The sequence below is a fragment of the Danio aesculapii genome, chromosome 5 (genome assembly GCF_903798145.1).
Source record: "Danio aesculapii chromosome 5, fDanAes4.1, whole genome shotgun sequence".
Classification (NCBI taxonomy): domain Eukaryota; kingdom Metazoa; phylum Chordata; class Actinopteri; order Cypriniformes; family Danionidae; genus Danio; species Danio aesculapii.
Window position 1 is genome coordinate 14,968,425 of NC_079439.1, and position 22,286 is coordinate 14,990,710.

The following is a 22,286-nucleotide window of genomic DNA, read 5'->3' on the forward strand; positions in this document are numbered from 1 at the left end:
GTACAGCAGATCACAAATGACCCAGTTACTGCTGAAAAACACCAAAACAATGAAAAAGGTCACAATCACTGTGAAAAATGGTTAATGCGAATAATTGGAAATGGAAACACATTTCCAAATAAACTCTAGCCGACATTAAACCCACTAGCCAACATTAAACCTATACTGACCTAGGAGCAACTCACACTGCAGAAATGTGCAACAATGGGAATCTAAAAGTGTGTTGATATAAGAGATGTACCGAATTTTAGGCCACCAAAAATGTATCACCGAAAATATGTTATGTCATTTCATGAACCCTCAAATTTATGTGGCTTCAGTCATTGTTGGGGTACTCTTTTAAATCTGGAAGCAACAACTTAAATTAAAATATATATCGTTATCGCTCAATATGAAAAATAATTATCGAGATTGCATTTTTGCCATATCGCCCGGCCCTAATCCCACCTCAACATTGCGGATATGACTATTGCGAATGCACACATTGCGATATCATTGCTGAAACAATATATTGTGCAGGCCTAATCAAGTCACTTCTTTTTTTTTTACCTTGAATGGATTTAAAGCTTTTGCGGGAGAACTCTGAAATAAAGTTAGAAAATAGCATTAAAAAGAGCATGCATGAACATACAGCAGATCACAAATGACCCAGTTACTGCTGAAAAACACTAAAACAATGAAAAAGTTGAGAACTATAAATAGTTTAACTCAACAAACTGGTTTTGTAAATACCAGTTTAGTGAAATGAATCATGTTTTTCTAGTCCTAGCATGTACTACTGAAGAGAGTCTTTTCAAGTTCACCCACTGGACTTTGGAATATTTGTTTAGGACGGTCGGCAGACAACGAAAACACAGACCTAACGATGTTACATAAACTGTGCTTTGAATACAGTTCAATCATTTATTTTATTCAAGAAACTAGTCATGTGGTGAGAGATGATAGCATACAGTATCAGCTAACTAAAAAAACTTTACAGCAATTTTACCATCCTGTTTTCTCAAAAGTCAACTTCGGTCTCAGTTATAACAATCACAACCCGTCTGTTTTGGAAGTAATATTTTTGTAACAGTAATTCAGTAGCAGGATGAAATAAAAACAAGGCTTCCTGTCTTTTGCTTCACCTTTAAAGCTCAAGCTCACCAACCATTTCCCCACAGAGGCACAGTTCACATATACATACACACACACACAAACACCACATCACGTGAGAAGCCGCATGGGCGGGTCTGAACTATAATTACAGCCGTGATGTCATCTGCCACTCACTGTTGCCGCAAAAATCTAGGTCACTATTAACCCTTTCCTGTCAAGTCAGGGGATTCCGCACACTTCGAAACAAACCATTACTACAGACTTTCCATGAGCGCTTTAATGTGGTACAGACTCCCATGCAAATTTTGGAGCCTGTTAAAGGACTACACTAGGGTGATGACATGCATTTACCCAACCAATCAAACATCGGAGCTTTTACAGGCAGAGTTTCTCATGTTATGATTGTTCTCATGTTATGACAGTACATTACGTCAAATGGAAGCCAAGCCAAAGGAAAGACACACTACAGAGAAATGACACCTCTTCAAGTCTGCTTCGAAGTACTACTCACAAATTTCTGGGTAGAGCTGAGTAATTATACACCAACAGAACTTAACGTCACCACATGGTGAGTGTCGCATCACAGCAAAATGCTTGACAATGCTAATCCAGTCATCCGAATACAAAGTATTTTGAGAGCAAATGAGCACGTGAAGCAAGCCATCTTCTCACACAGCAAACTGGCAATTTGTGGCCGGACAACAGCTAAGCATGGCAGATGGGGGTTTGTTGGACGACTGGTAAGCCGCACAAGCTAAATTTACAGACAATACTTTCAGGCGAGCAAAATTTAGCCATTCTTTAACAGAACGCATCCGCGTGAGGTTATATAAGACTTGTGAGTGTGTGTGTGTGGAATTTAGTGACACAGAATTTGATCATACGAACCAAAATAGCCAGTTCCAAATGAACAGGCACAGATTATTCATTCTAGATCAATTTAAACAAGAACGAAGCTGAAGTTAGACCCGCCGTGGTGTGGTCTGAGCGCACAAAGGAGCGCTGACACCACCGGTGCTCTACTCCTACATCTAACTCAGCATATTCGCTGAGTATCATTCACCGCAAACTCTCACGCTCAAGACTCGTCAAGTCTCTCTACCTCTGACGCTACGATGTTACTCTAGTCCATAAACACTTGGCCACGTGCTCGCTCACATGGACACACACAAATACCAGCAACGTCAGTGCGCATGCGTTCGTGACCCACTAACTTTTACTCCCTTTACCTCAGATGACTGGAAACTTTTGGCAGTCCCGCCTGCCACTCTTTTCTCTGCTCCCTGGCTTGACACAGAGCGCAGAGAAAAAGGAAGACAGACAGACTGACAGACTAAACGAGAAAGAGAAAGTGTGAGAGAGAGTGAGGCCACCTCCTCCGCCTCCTCTCTTTGCCAGGCGAAGCTCACGCCTACGTCTCATCCAATGAGCGCAAAGCCCGCGTCTCTTTAAACCAGGGCCTAGTCCACGCAACCATCCTCTCGCTGCGTTCTGGCTTGAGAAGACACACTAAAAACACACTGCTGCCAAACGGACCATGGCGCAGCACTAGGATCAGAAACCGAGGCCACAAACACCAAAGTCACACCTGCAGCAGACAGGTGGATGCCTGAACGCAGCTGTCGCTTCAAGCCGAACTACATCTGGGCACGCATTGGGCCTGTTGAGTCATGCAAAAAGCACAAATCATCAAATGCAGCTCAGATTTTTACACCGTTTCTGATTCATACCCATCAAAACATCAGGAAGCAAGAGGGACATTAAAGACAGTTGACATTTGCAGTAACAAGACAGCTGGCCAATGGTTATTTAGCTCACCTCTTTAGCCAGGTTTGGGATTACAGACTGGGTTTTTATGTCTTCAAAATATTCCACCTTCCAGGGCAATCATGGAGGGAAAAAAGAAAGAAGGATAATAGATTAAGAAAAATCATCTATCCAAATCTTCATGATCCAAAATAATTCAAGACAACAAACCATAAATCAATCTTTTTCTACCTTGAGTCATAAATGTTTTAATTATTACAGAACAGAACAAGTTAAACACATGCTCAAATTTTGGCATTTATAATAATAGATTTCAGCAAATGTTGATGGAAAGCACACCTGCATAGAATAAACAGACATTCAACTGTGAGCTAGTTGTTTCAGACCCCTATATTTTCTATAAACCGGTGCCGTTCAGAGTCCCCCCACCACCTCCCCCTCCCATCTGCCATTACTGTCCGTCATTTTTTCCCTGTGCTAATAAATATTTACCTACTCAGCCTCGCTGCCTTCGTCTGTTACTCGTCGATGGCAAGAGGTATCCCCATCAGAAGACTCAGAAGAAGCATTTTCTCTGCGTCCCCCCCACCTCTTTCTTGCTCTCTTTCTGTCCGTCTTTCTTTATCTTTCTTTTCTTCTCCCTCTCTCTTCTGGTCTCTGTCCATTCAGGAAGCCATCTTGTGTTCTTAATCCTGTTTTACATTAGCTCTCGTACGCTCTTTCGTTCTCGCCCTCCCTGCCTCTCTCTCTTTCTCTCTCTCACTTCCTCCAATTCATAGCTCGACCACATGCACACGGGAGCTTTTTTTTTTTTAAAAGGCAGTGTGATCGCTATCACTGCTGCACTATAGCCTCCTCCTTCTCTTTCTTTTTCCTCTACCCCCCTTCCCCCCTCTCCAAACGAAAAAGCTAACAGAATACGTGATGTGAATACTCCCCCCCACCACCACCGCCTCCTTTCCGACCTACACACACTCATAAATGCACGCATGGCAACGTCACGCCACCGATAGCTCACAAAGAGCGGCCATCGGCCAATCAGAGCTGAGCACGGCCACTGCTGCTAGGGTGAAACAGACAAGAGGAGAGAGAGAGAATGAGCAAGAGACATAGAGAGAGTGCGGACGAGGGCGGGATGTGCTTGATAAAGAAAGAGAAGGGGGCGCGTGCTGTGAACAATGCGTGTGCATGTGCGTCTGTGCATTTCAGACTGGGGGGAAGGGTTTCTCTCTTGCGCGCTGTGGCTGTCAATTATCTAACCCGGCTTGCCTTCCCTAAACAATGGCTCTGGAATGTGCTATCACTGAAGACCATCTGTGTCTCGGCTGCCTGCAACAACTGGACTGGACTGCACACGTGCATTTGCACGCTGTATGTTTAGTACCACAACATGGGCGAACAATGTCACTGACAGAAACACAAATGTCTGAGCCTCTTTATGAAGCCGGTGACACCCGATCAGCTGTTGCTGGGAAAAGGACACAAGCTAATTTTTGCAGTTGTGTCAAGCAGAAATGTATCCCATTATGAAATCTATATCAGAAAGCGACATTTGTCTGATATTATATGCAACTGGCATTGCAGCTGTCATTCAGGATTGACTGGCTGTGCGAAGCATGTGTGCATACCTCAAATACCACTATAAATACTTGAATCATTTCAAGTCTAAAAAGTATGCAAGGTAGACTACAACCTCTGCTGGCCAGACGTACAAACGCCTGCTAGATGGAAATGTGAGCGAGTAGTTAGGTTATTTCAAGTGCAAGAAAACTGGCGTTGAAGTGTAAGCAGCATGCGCGCTTCCATTCATGAAAAAGACAACAACTCCAATTGACATGAAAATGTCAACAAAGACTGAAAATGTCAACAAACATATAACCATTCAACTTTAAAATCCTCAGGATTTGTCTGTATTTTCTGTAAGCACAATGTAACCGGGAGCATAGCTAACAGAAGAGACATGTGGAGGACAAAACTGGAGGAAAGCGCATGCTCAAGCTTTCGAAGAATGAGCGGACATTTGGTGACGCAGCAGTTGTGATGAGAGTGGATTACGCAGCGTGGGAGTTCCAGTAACACCATGTTCATACGCGTGCGTGTGCGTGTGTGCGTGTGTGTGTGATGGCTTGCAGTAACAAAAAGACTTGGGAAGGTTGCGCTGCGGCACCAAATTTCTGTTAAACTTTTCATGTTTCTAGCATCACAAGAAACGACGTCGACGCAATTGTTGTGGTTTTTGCACAATGGAATCAGCAAAGCATGGAGAGGGTTGCAGCGCACATGAATTCGGAATGACTGCTGCCTTCCTGATGTTATCTCATCTGTTTGCTTTGATAATGGTTGAATCACCTGGATCGTCACTAAAGTCAAAGTACCTAAGCGGTCATTAATCTCCCTTCGAGCACTCGTGTGACAGGCCAGGTTATTCAGGCTGAATCAAAGCAAATCCCCTTTAGGCTGTCTGAAAATTGTGGTAATCCTACCTGTGACCCTCAGACCTACTTTCACATGCACTCACGTGGCCTTCTCGTGGTAGGAGGAGTGAGGCTGCAGAAACATCGTTAGGGCTTCATTGTCAACAAATTGCAAAGGTCTATGTGTGTGCAATGATGGGTTAAGACATCGTTGCAATAACAGAAGGATTAACAATCCTAATTAACCCTCTCCTCCCCCTTTTCTCAAACAATGGCCAGCCTAAATTTAACTAATTCACATTGAGTTTCTAAGACCTTACTTCAATACACAACACACACACACACAAACACTTACAGTTCCATACAAGCTCTGGGCTGGTACTGCACACTACTTGCGAGTTTTAAACTGTGTTACATTGTCAGTTCAAATCCAAATCTCACGAAACTTGCAAGAATTTGTCTAGACCATATTTTAGCTCAATCTACAGAAAGACAAAAAATGTGATGCATAAAGAAGTGTATTATGCATGTATTAGGCATCATTTTTAGAAACATTTACCCACAGTGAATTACTGCAGTGCAGAATGAGCAGAAGGAAGATGATTATAGAATGACAATTATACTAAAACAAAGAAATCAATACAATATTCATTAATTCATTTTCCTTCGGCTTAGTCCCTTATTTATCAGGGGTCGCCGCAATGAAATGAATCACCAATAATAAATGCATACTGCTTAAGAATTATAATTAAGTAATAATTTATTTGTACATGTGTATGTATGTTTGTGTATTGAACTATCTAACACTGTCCCCACAATGTTAGTAAAACCTGATGTTTTTGACATTGTAAGGGCTGCCTTGGAGTCCTCACATGGGAGGAAAATAAAACTACTACATGATGCTTATCTGAAAATGCTTTCCATTAGGTGAAAAATATTGTTACATCAGTATATAAAAAATAAAGTCCATGTGTATGTATGTGTGTGTATATTACTTGCTTGCTTACTTTTTTCCAGGGCCGTTTATATCGAAGTTGATATTTAGCCGCACCAAGTTGGTGTTTAGTAACTTTCCTAATTTTTTAAGAGGTGGGTCATTAGCCCAAGGCTCAATTCTCAACCTGGAGGACCAGGACATACACACATACACTACAGACAATTTAGCTTACCTAATTCACCTATAGCGCATGTCTTTGAAATGTGGGGGAAACCAGAGCACATGGAGGAAACCCATGTGAACACGAGGAGAACAAACTCCACACAGAAATGCCAACTGACCCAGCTGGGGCTCGAACCAGCAACCTTCTTGCTGTGAGGCGACAGCGCTGCCCACTGAGTCACCGTGCCATCCATAAAAGACATATTCCAGTATATAAAATCCCAAATTAAATAAAAAGTGCTCAGGGGTAGCTTAATTAACATGTTGATGCACTTTGGGAAAGGGATTAATTGGTATAAATAGCAAAAGTAAGTCCAAGGCACTCGAAAAATGAGGAAAAAATATTAAAAAGCCTTTATTGACATGGCTATTCCTTAAAGCGGTGGTCTACTATGATATCATGTTTTAAACTTTAGTTGATGTGCAATGTAGCTGTGTGAGCACAAACATCTCTGAATGTAAAATGCTCAAAGTTCAATGCAAAGATAGACTTGGCTTTTACACAGTTAGCTTAGCAAAGCCTACAGCGAACGATTTCTTATTGAGATCACAAACGCTTCAGGGTATGCGCATTCACCACGTGCACGAGCAAAGGGGCGTGGCCAGAGGCACTGTAATGTTATAGCAGAGAAAGCTAAAATGCCGTCCAAAAGCTGCTATTTCCACAGAGCTTCTTCTGTTTCTGTATTTGGGCTTCCAAAGGAAGTGCTTACAATTAAATTTAATTAAATTTTAATTAAATTTTAATTATGTTCCAGAGAATTATAAAAAAAGATATAGGTAGCATTTGACAAAGGACAGCTTCCAGAATCACTCCCAGTTCAGTGCTAGATTCAGCTAAAACTCCTCAAACAAGGAGCATCTCCAACCATAAATGGCGAAATTATGGATTGTGAGCCACAACGTGTAAGTATTTTTATTTGTTAAAATCGATCAATTACATTCAAAGTTTCTAGCGTTAACCGTGTGTTGTAGCGAGGTCGTAAACAGGGATGTTAACAATAGGAAATGCTGTTTGGCATCACTAACAATTTAACTACAAATTCATATTCATCCTTCAAACCCCTGTAAACACCCAAAATCTTCACCTTCATCTTCAGTGTCTCTCTATGCTGCCATTATCTGTGTTCTACATCTCAAATAACAAACTATCAAAAGATATGTCAACGTTTAATATTACTTACACATGCTTGTTCGGAATATATGTGAAAGATACTTGTCAGATTTCATTTTAGAGCGCAGGCGTGAGGTTCAGCTGTCCTCTATGTCATTTTCTGTCTGATTCAGGCCCAAACTGATAGGGCTAACAGTTACACTGACTGACAGTGTTAATACAGCGCAAAAGAGCGTGCTTCTAGTGGTGTGTTTTTCTAGTGACGTGGAGCCGATCTGCGAATCACAGCACATCATGTTAGCTGACCAATCAGAGCCTCTTGAGGGCGGGCCTTTTAGAGGAACTAGGACATATGACAGCCATTTTCATCTTAGCCGAGTAGCAGTATATAATCAAAATAATAGATATGAATAAAATCACGTGATTTTCTACAAGTGAAGCATGAGCACACATTACTTTGCATCTTATAAACACAACCAAGCCTTATAAATACACTCTGGACCACCCCTTTAAAACTGCGCCAACGTGTTTCGGCAAACACTTGCCTTCATCAGGGTAACAGTTACAGTATGACAATCTTTTTGTATTTTTATTTTATTGCAATACAGCAATTAATAATGAATTATTAAGAATTATCATTGAGGATAGCATAAAAATATTTATTTAAGCTAAATATCATTTGTTAATGTCATTTTTAAATAATAATAAACTCATGCAAAGAGATAAATATATGACAGTGAGGAAAAAAAAGTGTATTTTTAAATATGGAATTATTTTTTATAACACACTCCAAAGTGTACTCAGATTCAAGCAGTAATGCATGACAGATGCAGCAGCTCTGTGTCGATCTCTATATGCTGTAGCCCTGACATACTGCAGTGAACCAATCAATAAATGGGCTGTGATGGTCATTCGTGAAAAGCATATTCAGATTGCATTCTTTAACTCAGCCATTCATTTTAAAAGCCATTGTACATCTACATCAAATATAATGTGGATTTAATTCTAAGATGCTTAATGCTGCTCTTCTCTGTAATCCACCGATAACCAAACAGCTTCGGTAATAATTCTCTTTTAGTTACTGGTTGGGGTTTATTAGCATTATTGAGTGCTGCTACCTGTCATGCACGCTGGGTCTGCATTCATTCTGACTCGGATCCCAACTCTGATTGGTGGAGAGGGCTATAATGTGATTTGGTTGCCAGGCAATAGTGAAGTCAGCTGGTGGTATAGTGCAGAGGTCAGCTCAATGAAATATGGTCAGTTTGGACACTGTAGCACTGCAAGGTTTGCTGTTCAAGCACTCTGCAGACAACCATCATTGCAATTTCAATCTCAAATGTGTATTCAAACAAACACACAGTCAACAAGGCAGCTTTTGTGCACACATGTGCAAATGTCAACATTCTGAATCCATGCTATTGTGCTTTTCATTCATTGATTTTATTAATGAATGTTATGCTGCACATGAGACTTTGATGGGCAGATTCTGAAGCCGTGCTCAGTGAAGTGATTAGGAGGGGAAAAGGGTGGGGGAGATGAAGGGGGATGGGTGACCCTGACAAACACACAGACAACATTTAAATCTAATCCACCTGATCCTTTGTCTAATCTTTGCTAGTAAACAAAAAGGCAAGCTGCACTAAAAATATATATTAGTAAAAAAAAACAGCATTATCAGAAACATGTTTAACTCTAGAACCGCCAGGGGTCATTGTAAACCTAAAACCGCCAGAGTGTGTCATTTTTTTAACCATGCACAAATTCTGTTTAGAATTGGCAACAAAAAAAATCACTGTTGTATACCCCTGTTTTAACAAAGAACTGTCTAGACTCATGAAATGATTATGTCTAGTCATCAACTATATTTTTGTCCTGATGTTTTAATCACTTTCAAAACGGTAGACTATAAGCTAAAAAAGTCTGCACTGACAATGAGAATTAGAAGTACATACATTCACTCACCGGCCACTTTATTAGGTACACTTCACAAGTACCAGGTTTACCCGCTTTTGCCTTCAAAACTGCCATAGAACTTCATGGCATAGATTCAACAAGGTACTGGAAATATTTCCCAGAGATTTTGGTCCATATTGACATGATAGCATCACACAGTTTCTGCAGATTTGTCAGCTGCACATCCATGATGTGAATTTCCCGTTCCACCACATCCCAAACTGATCAACACCTCTGATTGGCCACTGTGCTAATAAGCTCAAAAGAAACCTGATTGGTTAGTATTCTCTTCATTTACTACTGAGATGGAGGTTTGGATTGATCAAATAGATCTTTCAATGAATTATAATTGATGAATGAGTCTTGAATTGATATGGTAAAATCATCACCATCATTACGGTCTAATGTGTGCAGTTAATAAAGGGTTAGTTCACCCAAAGATAAAAATTCTGTTATTTCTTACTTGTCCTCATGTCATTACAGTCCCCTGAGACCTTCGTTCATCTTCAGAACACAAGTTAAAATATTTTAGATGAAATTTAAGAGCTCACTTATCCTCCATCAATGATCCCGAGATGTTCAAAGTCCATAAGAGGAATCAAAACATACAGTACCTTGTGATTCAGTTGTTCAACTGTAATCATACACAACTCCAAGAACACTTTTGTGCAGCAAAAAAAAAAAAAAAAAAACGACTTTGATTGGCAACGTCTTCTCCTCCTCATCGGGTTTTGCATTTATTAAAGGCAGCACAACATATTGCCATTAGAGTCAGCAGAGCAAAACACAAGTGTTATATTGCCCATAGAAAAACACTGATGAACTGAGGGAAGACATTGGTGAACAATTTTTTTAAGTGTTTTTGGAGCTTTGTATGATTACTGTAGTCACTGGAATATTTTGATAGTGTTTTTGGATCCTTTTCTGGACGTTGAATGTCCATTGCTCTAAAAATAATGTCACATTTCATCTAAAATATTTTCATTTATCTTCAGCTGAGGTCTCAGGGGTTTGGAACATCAAATAACAAATAGTTAATAAATAGCAGAAGTAAATTTTTTGGGTGAACTAACGCAAGTAAAACCTTCAGAGCTGAAACCCAAACATGGTAATTGGGTTTTATTTCTGGCAATTTGCTGTAAACGGTTGACCAGTCGCAATAAACTGAGCCATCAGACCAGAAGACGATGTTTTTACAAAGCAGAATAAGTAAGAACAAATCTTTCAAACAAACAGTTTGATGCTCTTTCAGAAAACAGATGATGTGAAAAGTGTATTGTACATAAAATATTCTATTCAAGTCATGTTTATTTCTATAGCGCTTTTACAATGTAGATTGTGACAAAGCAGCTTAACATAGAAGTTCTAGTAAAGTCCAGATTTCAGAGTTTAGTTCAGTGTGGTTTGAATTTAAATATTGCATACTATCAATAAATAACTGATTATAAATAAATAATAAATAAATGGGTGTTTTCCTGAACACCAAATCAGCATATTAGAATGATTTTTGAAGGATAGTGTGACACTGAAGTCTAGTGTATTGGCATGTGCTTTACACACACAAGGAATTTGAAATACACATAAACTGAAGTCTTGTTGTCAATCCCAGTTGTAAAGGCAACAAACAATAACTTTACTTCTACTTTACTTCATTTTTCAGATGAATCATCTGTTGAACTGCATCCCAATCATCACAAATACTGCAGAAGACCTATTGGAACCTGCATAGACCCAAAGATTCTCTATAAATCAGTCAAGTCAACATCAACAGCCTGAGGTTTCAAGACATTTATGCTGCCCATTACATTACAAAACCACAGTAGAGGGCAAATTCTTCAGCAAGATAGAGCTCCTCATACTTCAGCCTCCACATGAAAGTTCCTGAAAGCAAAGAAGGAGAAGGTCCTCCAGGAATGGCCCGCCCTGTCACCAGATATGAACATTTTTAAGCATGTCTGGGGTAAGGTAAAGGAGGAGGCATTGAAGATGAATCCAAAGAATCTTGATGAACTCTGAGAGTCCTGCAAGAACACTTTCTTTGCCATCCCAGATGACTTTATTAATAAGTTATTTGAGTCATTGCAGATGTATGGATGCAGTCCTCCAAGCTCATGGGAGTCATGCACAATATTTATTCTGTTTCCACTGCACCATGACTTTATATTCTATACTGTATATTAATTCTTTAAGGAGACAAGACTTTTGTCTAAGCAAGGTCAAACCTTTCTGTCCTAATTAAATAATTACAAATCAAGGCATGATCATATTTCATTTTGTTAAAATAAGCGTAATCTAGAGGCCTTTGCCTTTCATATAAGCCACTTCTAATACCAAATGATCAACTAGAAGTCAAGTTATTATTTGCTGTTCCTAAACTTGGATAGGTGACGAGACTTTGGTAAAGAAATTTGGTAAAGCACTTGCAATAATCTGCTTGCAGCAAAACATCATTCTTTTTGTGTGAACTGAAGCGACTGAAAGGATTTTGCAGTCTGTGGAGTTAAAGAGCCAGTGTATATAACTAGTGCCACTTTTTTCCTCAATTCAAAGGTCTTGCATTTCCTGCCTTGAATCATTTTTTTTTCCATAGTTTGAAGAAAAAATGAGGACTAGTGAGGGGAGAGTGTGAGAAAGAGGGAGTATTGTTGTTTCCTGTCCTCGAATCAAAGGTCTAATTCTGTCCATTTCCCACAGCCGCACAAAAAGACACAGATACCTTTCCTTCAATTGTCCTCCCTGACCCCCCTTGCGCTCTTAGCTCTTCCTGTTGATCTGCATTTCTCTTTTACCTTTTCCACCGTTTCTCTTTTTTCTTGGGCTTTCAGTATTTCTCATCTCGTCTTTCTGGTTTTCTTTTTCCCTCTCTATCCCTCCCCCATTCTCCTTTCTTTTATTTGGCCACAGGTCAGCCCCCGTGCCTCCAGCGGTCAAAGGTCGGAGAGCAGAGTATATAAAGTAAGCAAAAGGAATTCTCAGCGCACAGACTCTAAACCTGCTCAAACACAGATACACACACACCTGGAGCCCATGTGAGTGAGCTGACCCTGACAGAAAGATTGAAAAAGTTCCTACACACTTTAAGCTGCAGCAGATGAAGAACAAACTAAATGTTTAAACTGCAAAAAATGAAAATGTGCATTTAGAAATCTATAAAAAGACAAAAAACACATCAAAAAATAATATTTTAGTATAATGTTATCTGACAACTTCCTGATCCCAGAGCTATGCATGCCGTATATACAGGTTAATAAACGTTTAAAGCGATGTGTTTGCTACTTTTGTACTACTTGTCTCAAGTAAAATCACTGTCCATTGAAACAATCCCCTTTTCCTTTTCTTCGATGTGTTCAAAATAATCAACACATTCTCTCATTGGCTGAGTGATTCATTGTGACTCTTTAAATGTAATTCAGCTATTTATTTTTAAAAGCTAATTAAGTCAACTAAAAGTAACTCGCATTACATTTTCAAAAAAGTAACTCAAATATTATTACTTATTTTTTATAAGTAATGCATTACTTTACTCATTACTTAGAAAAGTAATAATATTACGTAACTTGCGTAACCTCCAACACTGTTGATGAATGATGTCACACTCAACAGAAGTTGTCTTGTGTGTCTGTTTTTGTTGTGTCAAGATTGTCATGCATGTCAAATGCAGAGTTGAGTGTAAAGCGTTCCACAAGAAAGCGTTACTGTATGCAGGAATGCAGTAATGTAACGAATTACATTTTAAATTTGTGTAACTTGATTACTAATACTAAAGTCAGAGTAATTGCATTATTTAGGTTACAAATATAGTTTTTAGAAGAAAAAACTGCTTGTTATAAATAACGTTTTCTGCTGCAACATCAGTTAATAAGCATGTGCTTTTGAACTGCTGGAGAACATGAGCCGAAATGGTTGCTGTCAACAGTGGTTGCTTCTTCAAGTGGGAATACAATTACAGTCTGCCCAGTCCCTAAAGAACTTTCGACTGCCTTTAACTTGACCAGCAACTTGTTCAAGCACTTGAACAGAAAGCCTTCTACGACAATACTCGTCACTAAGGAGGACACTGGCGCCCAAAAACATGGCGGTCCATCTCAGCCTAAACTGGCTAAATTGGATTTTTGTGCAGGATCAGGATTGAAGGTATCTTCTGAATGTGAAGAAAAGTGTAGCTGCTTATGGGGCCATTCACATATCACATCTTTTGTATATGCAAGTTCATTATTTCTAATGGAGGCGCTCGGCTTGTGCATACATATTCGAGGTGCATATTGCACGCACTTGTATTTTCCAGGCACACCAGTTGAAAACTGCAACAAGAACTGACCGATCAGCTTCATGCTAAGTATTGAATGTAATGTAATGTGTATTTATATAGCGCATTTATTGTGTATGGCCATACACTCAAAGTGCTTCACAATTATGAGGGGGGTATTTCCACACCACCATCAGTGTGCAGCATAACCTTGGATGATGCGACGGCAGTGATAGAGCCAATTCGGTACATGGGAATGATTGGGAGGCCATAATCGTAAGGGCCGATTGGGGGACTTTGACCAGGACACCGGGGTTACACCCCTGCTTTTTACGAGAAGTGCCATGGGATTTTTAATGACCACAGAGAGTCAGGACCTCAGTTTAACATCTCATCTGAAAGATGGCACCCACTGACAGTATAGTGTCCCATTCACTTTTACTGGGGCATTAGGACTCACACAGACCACAGGTTGAGCGCCCCCTGCTGGCCTCATTAACACCACTTCTAACAGCAACCTAGTTTTTCCCATGTGGTCGCCCATCCAGGCACTGACCAGGCTCAGCCCTGCTTAGCTTCAGTGAGTAACCAGTCTTGGGCTGCAAGGTGATATAGCTGTGGCATATGTGGAACATACACATTTCGGTAGACTAATTACCTCAGACAAACACAGAGCACCCAAACACTGCAGTGCTTTTGCATACTATGGATGTCAATGGTTACAGATAGAACAGAACAGATAGACAGAACAGGTTTGGAACAAGTGAATGATGAGAGAATTTTAAGTTTCGGGCAAACCCTTTAAGTCTTTTGAATACGTCAAGCTGCGGTGATCAACTCATTGTAATGTTTTTCGGTGAATATTAAATTATTAAATTACTGAAAGAGCTGCAGAATATTTAGCATTTTTTAGGTATATTTAATATGTTTTAAAAGTAACTTAAAAGTAAAGTAATTAGTAATCTGATTACTTTTTTAAAATAAGTAATTAATAAATGTAATCAGATTACAATTCTCCAGTAGCAGTCATTAATTTGTAATCTATTACTTTTTTTAAAGTAACTTACCCAACACTGGTCAAATGTGACATGGGGATTTTTTTATACAGTCTGACAAGCTACAAACATAAAATGGTTATTAAAAAAATCTAAGTGTAAGCACTGCTGTGAGCATGGACAAGATCTGGAAAATGCTAGACACTTGTGAAGACTCTTGTAATTATCAACCTAGCAACCACCCAACTGTAAAACTACCTGGCAACCACCAACAACAACCCTATCAAGATAAAGCCACATTTGCATGGGCAAACACACACACTTGTTTCACACATTTTGTTTTTGTAAGAATATGAGACTTTTAGACAGCTGCTCCATGAAAAAAAAGTATGATTAGCCACTCTTATTTGTAATCATTGAGGAGAAAGGACACACTACGGCAGCTGCGTCTAAAAAGCACTTTGTAAACAATTAAACAAAGAGAGGCTCATTTTGTTAAGCTGTTGAGAGGGAGTTTTACTGTGGGCAGCTGAGCGATTCTTCAACGCTTTTCAGTCTCTTTGGTCTGATTTCCATACGTTAACTTACCTCCTAAAGTGATATGCAAACACAAACATACTGCTTAAAGGGATAGTTCACTCAAACATGAAACTTTACCCACTATATACTCTATCTTAAGTGGTTCCTGACCTGTTTGAGTTTCTTTCTTCTGTTGAACACAAGTGAAATCGTATACACTGGAAGTAAATGCTTATAGGCTTCCACCTTTCTTCAAAATAGTAATTATATAGATTAAATCAACTTAATAGTTCCGATATACACTGGTTTTACTTACTTTAAGTAAAGTCAATGGGTTTACACACTTTAAGTAAAGTAAACAGTGTAAGTGACCATTCAATATCCAACTTTCCTCAAAATATATTCTTTTGTGTTTAACAGATGAAAGAAACTCAAACAGGTTTGGAGCAAGTAATTAAATCTCAATTACATATTATAATGAATGTAATTATTCTATTTCAAAATCAATATCATTGTTGGTAATATACAAAGAGCTGGATTTAAAACTCTTCAAGAAATCAGTCACATTGTCAGGTCATTTCAATCTAGGCAAGAATGGAGGGATGGATGGTGGCATGTCAAGACAGGACAGGTGAGGAATGCATCTAGGTGGACCAATAACAGGTAATAAACAGGATGGTGATGGCTGTAGACCCACCTTTGAGAGTTAAATTTTGCAAATGTCACATGCAAACAACATAAGGGTTTCTGCAGGTTTTGGGAAAGGACATTTAAGAGCCCTTTTTAAGACCAATTTTAAAAAAAATGTCAGTGTCAGTGTCCTCTAAATGCACATTTTCATGTAAAAAATCATGTATTAACAACACTTCAGAGCTAATAGATACACTTTTTACAAAAAAAAGACAAAATTATAACCTAAATCTTCCAACTAATGGAAAATGTAAATAATGTTTACTGCACCTTCAGATTAAGCTGCACAAATAAACCACAGATCTCCTTATATTTGTCTGGTTTTCAAGTGCAAATGTCTAAAGACTGGCTCAGATGTACTGTAAAGTTCTTGTTTGTTTTACAATTTTAGATATATCAGGATGTTTGAAATATGTTAACTATTATAATAGTTATAATGTAATACTGAAATAGGTGCTGCGTTCTTTTCTCTCAAAAACTAATAATAATTAACATAAAAAAGGGTGAGGGTGGGAGAGAAAACAGCAGTTAAGAAAGCATTAAATTGTGTGGATGCTTGAAGGAGCTCCACAAATCAGTAGTCCTGTGATGTCATAACACTTTTATACAAAAGTTTTTTTCAGGTCACTTTCAATATAGATCACATTTTCAGTTTCTTTCTTAGGCTGTGTACATTAGCGCATTTTCTTTTTAAAACGCTCCTCATTCAGACTGCACCTTTCTTTACTATGTTTCAGAAAAAAGATCTCGAAAAGAGCCTGAAAAACATGATATGTGACTATGATATGCAACAGTTCAGAAGACTAATCAGACAGTAGCTACGTTTTAATCCAAAAATGCGAACTAAATTTATGCGCAAAACTGTATTCTCGCATAAAAGACATACGAATAAAGCAGTGTTTCCATCCAACAAGTCAAAGAGAACAAAATCATCACTTCCTGATAAACTGGCACCAAATACCAAAAGTAAAAACAGAATTTGCTGCTGTAGGAGAAGCTGGGGGAATCTTTTCTTCATTTAATAAATGACTTGTGCCTCAGAAGGCAATTCTGACACGCAGTGAGCGCGTGGTGGCGTTTGAAGGCGTGAGACGTGGAGCACAGACACTGTTGATTTGGAGGTCATTAATAATATATTAACACTAATACTGAAATGGTTTTAGAATGACCAAAACAACATTTCAGATATTTTACGATGTGCTCAGCCACTGGTTTGGTCATTCACACACATTTTATCATCAATCACATGACCTCTTATTGTTATATCACATGACTTTTATTAACTCACATACTGGAATTTGTTCAGTATAAGTGTTTCAATCGCAGTCTATGCACATCTTTTCTTACTGAATAAAAAGTTTATCCTACTCAGTTATGCACATACAGTTTTTATGCCCATTTTCAACATTTATTCTTATCTTGGCATTTCCATCAACCGTTTTTTATGCACATAAAAATATGAGGATGGAAACGTAGCTAGTGACAGCAGTCCCTCCATTTTCAAATTTTTCATTGCTGTTTGTCTACACTTAAACAGAGCAATAGTGTTTCCAAAATTAATCAGGGTCTTTAGCATTTTCAAAATTCACTTTTCGGGGGTTAAAAATGCCGGAGTAGTGAGGACACCAGACATAACATAACAAAAAAAACGTATCTTTTTGACATTAGACCAGTTTAGTTTCGATTTCAAATGAGAAAAAAAAAAAAAAAAAAAAAAAATCACCTAAATTTGTTGATTTTCCATTTGCATCTCAGTTAAATGCATTGAGAAAAAGATGCTTAGATAGTATATTATAAAAAATGACAAGAGTAATTTAAAGCAGTGCAATATTTGACTATGAGTATAAATTTGAAACCATCTGCTCTTATTTAAGACCCTTATAAATGGATAGTTTATCCTTTACTCACCCTTTTAATTGTTTCATACTTTAAACACAAAAGATATTTTGAGGAGTGCTGAAAACCTGAAACCTTTGGTTTTCATACTATTTGTTTTTCCTGCTATTGAAGTCAATAACTATGTTTTCATCGACCCATTTTTATAGGCAATTTGGGTATGTGCACAAAAATATCGATTGATGGAAATAGCAAGATGTATGCGCATAACTGAGTAGGATGAACTTTTTATTTGATAAGAAAAGATGCGCATAAACTATAATAGAAACACTTTTACCAAACAAATTCTCGTATGTGAGTTAATAAAAGTCATGTGATTTGTTAAAAGAGGTCATGTGATGATAAAAATGTGTGTGAATGGACAAACCAGCGGCTGAGCACATTGTAAAATATCTGAAATGTTGTTTTGGTCATTCCAAATCGCCTTAACCATTTCAATATTAGTCTTATTTTATTATTAAATACCTCCAGGACTGTAAAGAGCGTCTGTGCTCTGCGTCTTCAAATGCCACCATGCATTCAATTACGTGTCGGCATGAGTCTCATATCATTTATTAAATAAGGAAAAGATTCACGCAGCTTCTCCTACCACAGCAAATTCTGTTTTTACTGTTGATATTTGGTGCCAGTTTATCAGGAAGTGACGATTTTGTTCTCTTTGACTCTTTAGAGAGAAATGCTGCTTTATTCGCACGCCTTTTATGCAATATTTCAGTTTTGCGCATATATTTAATTAGCATTTTTGGAGAGGTGTGAACTTACACTAGTCTCACGGTTCGGTTACAATTATCATGCCATCAATTCGGTTCAATTCGATATCTCGGTGCATCACGGTGCATTGACAATGCTTTCCATACACAAATTTATATTTTCTTTACAGCACAGCAATTCTTGTATTAAAACCTATAAATATATTTATATTTATATACTATTTGTAATACAATTTTGTCCTTAAATACAAACAGTCAGACATATGAACTGTATCTTTAAAAACTCAAGTACAGAGCAACATGAGCATTTATAGCAAATAAACAAATATAAATACCCTACTCGCTTTCTAAGCATTGACAAGTGAGTCCTTTCTTACACTCCTTTCATTGGTCACAGGCTCAACAGAAAGGGCTGCGATTGGCTCTAACGCTCTGGCGCTGTTCACCAACGAGTGACACTGATAAACGGCAGCAGCGATCACAGCTGATCCGTGATAGACGTGGTGGAGAAAACTCGCTCTGCAGACACGCTCGTGTCTATATCCATAAGTATCGCTGTAACAGCCGAGAGGAAAAGTCACACCAGCAGGTCAAATGGGCCACAGAGACAGAGAGAAATAGAGTTTACTTTCATTTTCAATCGCAGTGAAATAGGGGCTTCTGCTGTAAGTGTCAGTGAAAGACTGCCCAGCAAACACACACTCAGTGAAATTGTGCACAGTTTTCTGCGTAAGTAGTTGGAGGTGTTAATCAGGCAAGTTATTGTATAACGATGGTTTGTTCTGTAGACTGTCGAAAAAAACTATTGCTTACAGGGGCCTAAATTGTTTTTTATAAAATTAAAAACTGCTTTTATTCTAGCTGAAATAAAACAAATAAGACTTTCTCCAGAAGAAAAAATATCATCAGACATACTGTGAAAATGTCCTTGCTCTGTTAAACATAATTTGGGAAATATTTTAACTCTGACTTCAACTGTACATGTTTTAATCTTGTAATTATTATAATTATTTGACATATTGTCTGTTTTTATTCCTTTTCTTTGTCATTTATTTCTCATTTGCTGTATATTTCTTAATTTGATGATGTCAATATATACATATTTTTAAACATCTAAAATGACACCAAAATGCCAATAAAGCAACCTGTACTTGAATATGAGATAGAGAGAAGCAGATTTTACATGTCAGTGGGTGCACATGGCTCTGAAATAGCATAAAAGTAAGAGAAATTGTGGATTTCTTTTCTAATTTAACAGTCTTTTTAAACTTTGACCCACTGAAAAGAAACAGTTTACAACAGTTTATTAATAAATAAAAATATTATATATATATATATATATATATATATATATATATATATATATATATATATATATATATATATATATATATATATATATATATATATTTCAAACTTGTGGGAAGCACTGCAGGTATTCAGCTTTTATTTATGTTAAATCTCAAAAGTTTGGAGCCACACGAGGGAAAGTAAATATGGAGTAAATTTTCATTTTTGTGTAAACTATCTCTTTAAAGCCTTAATTTTTGAAATGGAGAATTAAATTAATAATAAAAGTCCTGCAGTAACCCTGAAAGCATGCTTTCTATGTACAAAAAAAAATATTTACCTCCCACGTGCTCTTCCTCCTCTTCAACTCATCACACTTTCTCAGTTTGCAGATCTGGTGTCCAATCTTTCGGTTCAGGCAGTTGCTGCAGGTCCCGCAGTTCTCCTTCCTCATGCAAGGCCCACAAATCCCGCATCTCTTTCTCTTCTTTTTTTGGGGTGCCACAGGCTCTACTGGTTCCTGGTCCTCCATCTGTGACAAGGAAAACATCCCTGCTTGCTCATGCTCGGACCTGATGTAGTCGTCCGCAGGCGAAACCACCCTTGCGCTCCTAGCCCCGAGGAAAACTTTAGGGTCCTCCTCGTCCAGAGAGAATTCATAAATGTCCTGGACGGGAGGGCCAGGGCCTCCCCTAAGCTTGTGCATACTGAGGGTCCCACTCTCTTCAAGGACAAGAGAGTGGTAAAAGTGGCCAGATTCAAAATGTAAAGAATGAAAAAGTACGGTTCTTTACAGCACACCGCAGACCTGTCCATAAAGTGTGTGTGCTGTGTAGTGGCCACAGGGGAGAACTATTGCACAGACGTTTAAAGGGTGGACACGAGACGGGCTCCTTACTGTGAGGAGATGCTGGGCATGATGTCATTCACCTGCAGGTGTGTTGGGAATACGGCCACGGGTGATGGGGATCATCTCTCTTGATGTCATATGGATGTAAACTGAACAATCAGTGCCACTTAAGGCAGTTTGGAGACTGTGTGAAGAAAAAGAGAGATTGTGGTTTAGATATAATTCAGTTTTGGTGAAACAGATTATAATGTTAATAAACCAGAATATATTGATTGTATGCATATCCATAGAGTGAATTATCTGTAATCAACAACAATTTATTACAATATAATAAAAAAATGATGAAAAGGTCTATGAAGTCCATGTCAACATCAATTTATCGTAACAAGAATGTTTGTTTTACTTATTTTCAGTTATGTAATGACAAAAATCCTTTTATTAAACTTTGATTAATAATTCTATTCAAACTTAATTTAATTATAACACACTAGAACATTTATGAAGACGCATCTATCTATCTATCTATCTATCCGTTACATGTATATCCATATTTACCTATGCAGTAATATAAATATGCATGTATTATAAGATTTCTTCATAAACTCCATAATAATGTCTATAAGGCAAATAATGGCACAAATTCTTCTATTAAACTTCTTTTAATCATTCTACTTAAACGTAAATGTAATTATAACACACCAGAACATTTGTGAAGATGCATCTATCTGTCTGTCTGTCTGTCTGTCTGTCCATCCGTCCGTCCGTCTATCCATCCATCCATCCATCCATCCATCCAGTTACACATACAGTTGAAGTCGGAATTATTAGCCCCCGTTTATTTTTCCCCTGATTTCTGTTTAACGGAAAGAAGACTTTTTTTCAGCACATTTCTAAACATAATAGTTTTAAAAACTTCTAATAACTGATTTATTTTATCTTTGCCATGATGACAGTAAATAATATTTTACCAGATATTTTTCAAGATACTTCTGTACAGCTTAAAGTGACATTTAAAGGCTTAACTGGGTTAATTAGGTTAACTGGGCAGGTTAGGGTAATTAGGGAAATTACTGTATAATGATGCTTTGTTCTGTAGACTGTCGAAAAAAATATAGCTTAAAGGGGCTAATAATTTTGATCTATCTATCTAACCAGTTACACATATCCATATTTACCTATGCAGTAATATAAAAATGGATGTAATATAAAGTTTCTTCTAATATATAGTCTGTCTGTCTGTCTATCTATTTGTCTAGTTACACATGCATTATGTCAATATTTACCTATGCAGTAATATAAAAGATGTAATATAAAATTTCTTCTAATATATAGTCTGTCTGTCCGTCTATCTATTTGTCTAGTTACACATGCATTATGTCAATATTTACCTATGCAGTAATATAAATATGCATGTAATAGGCTATAAAGTTTCTTCATAAGCTCCATAACAATGTTCATAAGGCAGAAGACATTTACTGTAACTGCCTGAACTCGGAAATATTTTTTTGTAATCTCCTACACTGATGTACAAAGGGGGGAACAGACCAGACAAAAAAAAACTGAATCACGGAAGGTACTACGTGCG

The 22,286-nt window shown here is 37.9% G+C and overlaps 1 protein-coding gene across 3 annotated transcripts in view; it reads right to left on the reverse strand.

Annotated features, from left to right (window-relative positions):
• tet3 (tet methylcytosine dioxygenase 3) overlaps positions 1–20,853 on the reverse strand; it is a 56,841-nt gene extending 35,988 nt beyond the window's left edge. Inside the window, exons 1-2 of one of the 3 annotated variants that reach the window (XM_056457432.1) lie at positions 20,192–20,853; positions 2,914–2,970 (exon numbers count right to left, since the gene is read on the reverse strand). In XM_056457432.1, coding sequence (XP_056313407.1) covers positions 2,914–2,970; positions 20,192–20,557 — 423 coding nt within the window. In that variant the 5' untranslated portion in view covers positions 20,558–20,853. Of the gene's footprint in view, positions 1–2,913; positions 2,971–3,354; positions 3,747–20,191 lie in introns of those variants that run through there. The other 2 variants (XM_056457435.1, XM_056457433.1) reach the window with 2 other exon arrangements.
• Positions 20,854–22,286: the final 1,433 nt, after the last annotated feature.